Source organism: Myotis lucifugus, unplaced genomic scaffold (genome assembly GCF_000147115.1).
Source record: "Myotis lucifugus unplaced genomic scaffold, Myoluc2.0 scaffold_556, whole genome shotgun sequence".
In the NCBI taxonomy this organism is placed as follows: Eukaryota; Metazoa; Chordata; class Mammalia; order Chiroptera; family Vespertilionidae; genus Myotis; species Myotis lucifugus.
In genome coordinates this window covers 369,843-378,637 of record NW_005871604.1, presented here as the reverse complement: position 1 = coordinate 378,637, position 8,795 = coordinate 369,843, and the positions used below count along the sequence as shown (strand labels likewise).

Genomic DNA, 8,795 nt, shown 5'->3' with positions numbered 1-8,795 from the left:
TGTGGATGGAGAGGCCGGCTTGGGAGGCACAGGCTCTCGCTGAAATCAGTCAGAGTCCGTGATGAGGGCTCCGCCTCCTGAGCCCAGCTCAAGTGGCCTCCTGCACCCGGCGACCTCCGTGCGGGAGTCCGGCCTTTCAATGAAATATCTGAGTCGGGAGTGGGCCGCGTGCAGAGAATGGTGACCGTCAGGAGGGGTGTGGTCTCTGGCAACCAGGAGTGTCCCTGCCCGTTCTAAAGGAGGAACTCGGGCCGGGCAGAGATGTGCCCCGTGTCATACAGCAGGCTGTGATTTCTTTTTTCCAAGAGAAGAGAAATCTGCATTTTTATATAAAATTTTCCCCTTTTTTAATACACGGTGGGGCAAGCCCCCGCCACTGCCTATTTGCAGCGTCTGGTCTCGATGCTCTCAGACAGAAGGAGTCTCAGGCAGGGCACACCGCTGTGCCCAGAGGTGCCCGGGATCGGTGGCTTCTCTTTAGCCGCAGTCGGAACTCCCAGGATCTGTCCGCACGGGCCGACCCCGCGGAGCTCCTGCATCGCCTGTGTTTCCATGTCTGCCCGGCGCTCACTCTCCTCCGAGCACTCAGCCCAGGGCCCGCCCCAGGCCTGGCCTGCCAGTGACTTGGTGGAGGAGTCAGGAGAGAACACACATGCTCCCCTTGGCAGTGCCCAGCTCCAGCAGCCCCCCAGGAAAGAGCGCAGCTGTGTGCCAGTCGCCCCTCCGAGCACGTCGCCCCTGGGCTGGCTGGAGAGAACCCCTAAGTTCAGGCACCCCCAGGCTTAGATGCACCCCAGAGGGAAGAGGAGAAAGGGGAGCTGCCCCAGGGTCTGGCGCCTCCCTGTCTGCCTGCTAGGCGGGTTCGCCAGCCCACCAGGTGCCAGCAGCCCCTTATCTTCTCTCCAGAGGAAGTGGAGCCAGGGCAGGGGATGGGGCGGGATGCAAGCCCACGTCTGCAACAGGGGCCTGGGACGCAGCTCCTGCAAACGATCCATCTGAGAAATGTTCCAGCTGCAGCGGCGTTGGCGGCACGGAAATTCTTTGCACATGAGGAATGGGCGGGCGGCTCGAGGCAGGCGCAGCCCGGGACGATGAGAGTCGGGCTGGAGCCAGGCGGCCATCCCGGGGTCAGCCTGGAGGGGATCCACCGACCTGCCCGCCCCACACTCCAGACCCGGGTTCATCTGCCAGGCGCCTCCCCGGTGGCGAGCCTGGCAGCCTGGGAGCCAGGAACTGGGTTTCATCCCGACTGGAGTCAGTAGGCACTGACCCGTGAGACCACCCTGCGGCTTCGGTGGCCACGACAGCAGCAGCAGCAAGACATCCCCCTCCTTGCTCATCCAGGCCGGGGACATTTCCTATAAGGGTGTCACTTCCCAGGTCCCCTATAGCCCCAGAGCTCCTGAGAGTCCAGGGACATTTTCTCATTTCCCAACAACACCTCCACAGACTAGTGACACGGCCTGTAGTGACACACCCTGTAGTGACACGGCCTATAGTGACACAGCCTGTAGTGACAGAGCCTGTAGTGACACAGCCTGTAGTGACACAGCCTGCATTGACATGTCCTGCAGTGACATGGCCTGTAGTGACACAGCCTGCAGTGACATGGCCTGTAGTGACACAGCCTGTAGTGACACAGCCTATAGTGACACAGCCTATAGTGACACAGCCTGCAGTGACATGGCCTGCAGTGACAGAGCCTGTAGTGACACAGCCTATAGTGACACAGCCTATAGTGACACAGCCTGCAGTGACATGGCCTGCAGTGACAGAGCCTGTAGTGACACAGCCTATAGTGACACAGCCTATAGTGACACAGCCTGCAGTGACATGGCCTGCAGTGACAGAGCCTGTAGTGACACAGCCTATAGTGACACAGCCTATAGTGACACAGCCTGTAGTGACACAGCCTGCAGTGACAGAGCCTTCAGTGAAAGAGCCTGTAGTGACACAGCCTGCATTGACATGTCCTGCAGTGACATGGCCTGCAGTGACAGAGCCTGTAGTGACACAGCCTATAGTGACACAGCCTGTAGTGACAGAGCCTGCAGTGACACGGCCTATAGTGTCAGAGCCTGTAGTGACACAGCCTATAGTGACACAGCCTGTAGTGACAGAGCCTGCAGTGACATAGCCTATAGTGACACAGCCTGTAGTGACAGAGCCTGTAGTGACAGAGCTGGCCATGACACCACATCCCCAGAGGGACCGGCCCGTCCCCAGGGCCAGAGCTGTCCAAGGAGGTTGCCACTGACCGAGATCTCAGGAGGAGGAGGCCCAGGACCCTCACCCTGAGATGGAAGTGCCCCTTCCCATACACAGGACCCAAGGCACTGACTCTCCAAGGTGACACCCAACTCCCATCTCAAAGCTCTCCTGCAGCGGCCCCCAAGCATTGCCACATGCAGGCAGCAGCTCCCAGCCAGGCCAGGTGTGGGTGCTCCCCACTGTGAAGTGTCCAGAGCCTGCCTGATCCCCCCTCACCCTGTCCACAAAGCCCGTGGACTGCAGGGGAATCGGGGGGGGGACGGCACGGCCCCTCCCCATTGAGATGCCAGCAGGCCTGGCCCAGCTCCTGGTCGCTGGGGAATGCAAGGCCTCCAGTGATCAGGAAGGAGGTTTCCAAAACGCCAGACCTGCCCACAGGTCACAAAGCATTATGACCTTTTGAGGCCAACGAGGCCCATCTGGAGGTCCTGAGGGCTCCCGGTCACTCGCCTTCCCCTGCTCTGGGCCCGGCCGTGGCTGACAGAAATGACTGGCCAGACGGGAGCAGAGGACTTAGGACCAATGCTGCTGCTGCCCACTGGGACCTAGGGGTGGCCAGAAAGGAGAGAAACCCTTGAAGGCATCTACATGTGTGCTCATGGGTGTGTACAAACACACGTACACACATGTGCAGGTGTGCAGGTGTAAGCTCCAGGCGCTCCCAGAGCCCAGGACTGGGGAGAGCACGGCCCAGATCCTCAGAAATGCACCCCCGGATGACAGTGCTTAGACAGGGCCACCAGGAGTTCAGGGAGACCCTTTGTGGTCACTGTCCAGGTCACCATCTGTGCCCCTCTCTGCTCAGGCAGACGGGTGCGTCTGTGAGTCCGCAAACGCAGGGAGGCTGGACGTGCGCCTGACTCCCAGGCACCTGGCTCTCACTGCCCCGTACAGGCCTCCTGTGCCCACTGGAGCATCATCAGCCAGACGCCGTAAGACGTGACTTACTTCCATTGCATTCAATGTGTGAGTGCAGTGTTTGTTCATAGTGGGAAATACGCAAATGCAAAACCCCTAAAAGATATAAGTAAAGGGCACACGTGGTCCCAGCCCTTCATTGTTCTTTTTCTGTCCAGACTTTTTGATGCTTCGGACCCCCCCCCCCCCCGAACATCCCTGGGTTCTCACAGAAGTCCTGGGGCCAGCAGGAGCAGACTGACGCAGGGCCCACCGTGGAGGCTGTACATTGAGCGGACGCAGTTGGAAAGAGAGAAGCTTCTGCTCTTGGCGGGGCAATCCCACCTTCCCGCACACAGAGGGGCGGGCGGGAGGCTGGCTCCGGGCCGTCCCTGGTGGGAAGAGCCAGGCGGCAGGCCTGGAGCTCACTGATCCTCACTGTCCAGGAGACGCTGTGATCTAGGAACAGTCTAGATCAGGGCTGGGGTGACCAAGCACCTGCGGGTCCTCCCCAGGAGGAAGCAAGAGGGGAGGAGGGTTAGAGAGAGGCAGGAGGGACGGAGAGGGAGGAGAGAAGAAAGGGCATTTTTAAAGATGAGAGAGCATAAAGGGAGACAGAGTGATGACAGCAGGTGCCTGCCCCGGGCACCCAGCCCCGGTGCCTCCAGAGTGAGCCAGGCCTGAAATCCTGCAGCGGCCTGGTCCCCGCAGCAGCATGGCCCCGGGCACACACTGCAGGGAGGGCTGGATCAACGGCTGCGTTCACAAGACAGGGTGCAGGTTCTTATTTCACAAGCAGGATTTCCGAGACCCCCAACCACATGGCTGCTGTTCATGCTAAGTGTGTGTGTTAGTGCATCGTGAATTTCCCACCCGACAACGCCCGAGGGAAGGAATAAAGGGCCCTGGTCATGAGCTGCTCAAGGCAAAACCCTGGTCCAGGGAAGGAGTGGAGTTGCCTGCTGTGGGGAAGCCCTCTGGCTGGAAGCCACCGTGGAGCCACTTTTAAATCAAATGCTGTAACTCCACAGAGTGACCTGTGGTTTTCATTTTTATCGTCTCCGGGATAAAGGGGCCTGCAATTACAAAGGGCCCAGAAACCACGCGCTTGCGTTCAAGGTCAGGCCGGCGGCTGATCTGACGGGGCAGCGGGTCATCACGGAGGCCAGCATTAGCGCCAGGCAGTTTTATGACCCGCGGCCCTGCCGAGTTCCCAGGCATTCAGCGCGCCCGTCACTCTCCGTGAAGTAAGTTACAGATCACAGAGCTGAGGGGCCGCCTTGCCCAGCCATCCATTCGTCTGTCCATCCTCACCTGAGCTCAGGCCCAGGGGAGCCAGAGACTCCCAGCTCACTCCTCCCCTGTGATGGGCCCAGCCCTGTGCATCCTCCAGTCCTGTCTCCGGCCCCTGCTGCTGCGGGCCCATCCTGTGGGACGGAGCCTGTAGGGACGGGGAGCTCCTTGGCCTGGAAGCCGCTCATAAATATTCCCTCATGTGACAGGACAGTGACCATACACTCCTGCTGACAAGGAGATGGACCTGTGTGATTATGTCTCCCCCAAAACAAACTTGCCTTGGGTGCCTCCCCAGGGACCCCTCTCTAAGTGGGCTGTCTGGTGACCTGGCCAAAAGGGCCTGCCAGCTGTCATGCTGCCGAGCATCAGCAAGGGGCTTTGAAAGCAGATTGGGTTACATAAATGATACCGAGCCCAAGGACTCGGCAGCCAACTGGAGGCCCCGGCTGGGTCACCCGCAGTGCAGGCTGTGCATAAGGCCTACATCTCCCATTCATGAATCCTCCCCAGAGCCAGTGTGCAGGGCAAGCATCATTGTCACCCCCCCCACACACACACACACACACTTTACAGATGAACTTAGGTACAGAGAGAAAAGGAACTCACCCAAGGGCACACAGCCTTGAGGTGGCAAAACAGAGCCCTGAAGAAGGTCTGACTACTTTGAGTTCACACTCTGACCTGCTGTCCCCCAAGCTTTCCTCGGGGCTCGGTGTCTGCTGGGGAAGCAGGACAGGGCACATGGCCATTTGACCACAAAACATGGAGAGGCACAAGCGAGGAGACAGAGCAACTTATCAGGGAGGCCACGGACAGAAGGGGCCTCGCAAGCTGGGCCCTGAGGGTGTGCAGGCGCTCAGCAAGTAGAGGCAAGGACAAGGAAGGGGGCCTCCAAGTTAGGGAGCAGCTCGGACAAAGGCTGAGGGGAGAGACGGGCTTGCAGCTGGACGCAGCAGCAGGGAGAGTGGGGTCCTGGTGGCTGGGGCACTTGCCTCCCTCCTGAAGGGCCCACAGAGACTGGCAGCACCACGGAGGTTGACAGGGTCCTTGAACATCAGAAGGCGGCGTGTGCAGGGCCAGGGGAGGCTGGGCGAGGTTGGGTAGAGTGGGGAGGGACCTGGGCTTTGTATTTTTGGCTGAGATGCCTCCCTTTTTGGTTCAAGTAGAAAGGAATTCATGAGGGGATCCAGATGCTGTCACAGGCAGCCCTCCCCCCTGTCACTGTGCCTCGAGGGTGTCCAGCCTAAGGGGTGGGGAAATGCCCCAGAGCCTCTGCTTCTACTGCCCTTGGGGGATGGAGCCTGTAGGGCAGCCCTGCACCCACCGCCCTGCAGGGCCCAGCCGCTGGAGCAGCCTTCAGGGGAACCTCCTCCCCAGACAGATTCCACGGCAGCTCCGCCAGTCCGCTCCCCCTCCACATACCCTCTGGACGTGGTCTCAGCCTTTTAATTGTAAACATAAAATACGTCTAATTTAGAGATATGTTAATACAGAAAACGTTACCAGAGATCACCTCCTTATGTCCAGTTTTGCAGTCGTTGGTTTTAATTACCTTGGTTAATTACTAGCTGTGTGACTTGGACAGGTTAGCTAACCTCTCTGCTTTGTTTCCCCAACTGTAATGGGAATAACAATCTACCTCCTAAGAAGGATGTGAGAACTAAATAGGCACACTATAGGGCAGTGATGGCGAACCTATGACACGCGTGTCAGAGGTGACACGCGAACTCATTTTTTTGGTTGATTTTTCTTTGTTAAATGGCACTTAAATATATAAAATAAATATCAAAAATATGTCTTTGTTTTACTATGGTTGCAAATATAAAAAAATTTCTATATGTGACACGGCACCAGAGTTAGGTTAGGGTTTTTCAAAATGCTGACACGCCGAGCTCAAAAGGTTCGCCATCACTGCTATAGGGCAAAGCACAACGCCCCCCGCCCCCCCCCCCCATATTGTGTTTGCTAATCAAGGACCTGGCTAGATTTTATTCCAATTAAAAATGCAAGCCCCTCCCCCAGGAGCCTCCCCCACTGATGGCATGATCCCAGGTTTGCTGCCGATCTTTCCTCTTCCTCAGGACCTTTTTTTTGGGGGGGGGGCTCTCAGCCTCCAGCAAGTCGAGTCTCCCCTTTTAAATTTCTCCTCACCCGGTGCTGGCTGGGCATTTTCCTGTTGCATTTAAACTTCAGGGTCACCTGGGCTCCGAGGGCCTGGGGCGGGACAGAGCTCGGATCTACCTGCTTCACTGTAACCTCGGTCTAGGCTCAGCAGTCTAGGCTCAGCGGTCTAGGCTCAGCGGTCTAGGCTCAGCGGGTGGAGGAGGTCACACTGGAGCCCAGCAGGGCCCCCGGCACTGCGAGTTTCCAGGACTCTGAACAGTGCCGGGACCTCTCTCTGCCCTCGCCCGGCTGGGGCGCAGAGCGAGAAGAGAGAAAGCAGGAGTGGTGAGTCCGGAGGGGATGGGGATAGAGGGGCCGAGTCCAGACCCCGAGAATAGTGAATAGGGAGAGGGGGGACCACGGGCCCACTCAGCATCTGGGATGCAGAGGGCAGAGTGCCTGGCGGCGAAGCAGGACACTGGGAGCCCTCAAGGGCCCGCCCCCGCCCCAATGGCATACGCCAAGGCTTGGGAAGGGCCCGGAGCCCGCGTGGAGCCCTCTGTGGGGTCCCAGGCCCAGGGTGAGTCACATTCCGGGACACTCCACTCTGGGCGCCTCGGTGTGCACCCGAATCTGTGTGCTGTCCTGGAGAAGGGAACCAGGCCCGCAGCGCCCCGTCCGTCTAGCGCGCCGCGGAGGCGATCCTGGCCCCAGAGTTCTCCGCACCCAGGAAGTGAGCGGAGGCCTGTTCCTGCGAAAGGAAAGCCTTGCGGCCCCAAGCACCACGGACCAGGGCGGTCGGGTGAGCCGGCTCCGCCCAGCTAGTGCGGCGGGCTGCCCCCTCGGAGAGCTTAGCGGGGAGGGCGGCTTGGTCCATCCATCACAGAGCTGAGCGGGAGGCCGCTCGGCCACAACGCTGCCACTGTCTCTCCCGCCCAGGCAGTGAGTGCCGGGCACCTCCATGACCCCCGCCCCCAGAGGCAAGCGAGTGAAAGTCCCACCTAGGGTGGGGGCAGAAGCGGGGCTGGGACCTCGAAGAAGGGCAGGGTGCATCCAAACGGACCTGCCAACCTGGCCACGCCCCCAGCCGACGGGCCACCCAGTGGCCGGGCTTGGTCAGAGTGGAGGAAACGCTGAGACTCCCTCGGTTCAAGTCCAGGGACACTGAGGCTGTCGGTCCTCGTGGTAACCGGATCCCTGCGCTGTGTGCCGAGTCCAGGGGCGCAATAACGGGCCCCATCGCCGCGTGTCCGTGAGCGTGTCCACCCACAGACACGGAACTCCAGGCCAGCCTCGTGGAAATCCGGGGCTGGGAGACCCGCGAGTCCCCCGACAAACTTAGTCTCCGAGCCCCCGCTACCGGGTGACCCGAAAACGCCGCCGGCTCCTGTCGCCTGCGCTGGCGGGACTCGACGCTGGGTGCCCAGCCCGCGCGCCCTCGTTGCCTTCTTGCGGAGCCCGCGGGCAGAGCCTGCTCGGTCACGTGCGCCGCGGCCGCAGCCCCGGCACTGACCCCGCTGGGAGAGAGGAGAGAGCGCCTGAGGGAAGGGGCGGCGCGGCGGGGCGGGGCGAGGCGGCGGGGCGGCTCGAGCGCCCGGGATTCCCAGCAGAGCCCCGCGCCCCGGGCTCCCAGTCTCCAGGTCGCCTGTCACCGGCCCCCCGCAGCCACCGCGCCCTCGGGCGCGCACGACGAGCCGGTGAGGGCCGCTCCGTGGCTTGGCGCCTTCTCCCAGCGCGGGGCGGCGCCCCGGTCCTGCACCCTCCGGCGGGACGCGCCGGACCCTTTTTCTGAGCCCGCCCGGGAGTCTCAGAAGCCCAGACCGTGGAGTTGGTGAGCTTGGAGTTCCGGCTGCGAGCGGGCTACCCCTCGCCGGTCCGCCCCGCAGGTCCGGGACTTGCCCCTAAAACTGCCCGGCTGGAAAGTGGGAAGCGCGGCCCGAGTGGCCGCACCTGCCGTGCAGGAGCTCGGGCTGCGGGAGGTGCAAAGCTGCCGTGACGACCTCAAGGCCCGTCCCTCTTCCCCGCAGGTCAAGGCCAACTCCGGGAAGATGTACCCGAGCCTGGCATTGGCCCCAAGCCCCGGCCAGGCTACCTACGCAGACTCGGGAGCCTTTCTGCACGCACCAGGCGCCGGCTCCCCGGTAATCGTGCCGCCGGCGCGCGTCCCCTCTATGCTGCCCTACCTAACCGGCGTGCGAGCCCGGCCCGCAGCCCTCCGCGCTCGCCGC

General features: G+C 61.0%; 1 protein-coding gene across 1 annotated transcript in view; it reads left to right on the top strand.

The window, feature by feature from the left end:
• The first annotated feature begins 8,615 nt into the window (after positions 1-8,615).
• Positions 8,616-8,795, top strand: part of GATA5 (GATA binding protein 5) — an 8,418-nt gene continuing 8,238 nt past the window's right edge. Inside the window, 2 exon segments of the mRNA XM_023745555.1 lie at positions 8,616-8,759; positions 8,761-8,793. Of these exon segments, the coding sequence (XP_023601323.1) occupies positions 8,616-8,759; positions 8,761-8,793 (177 nt within the window).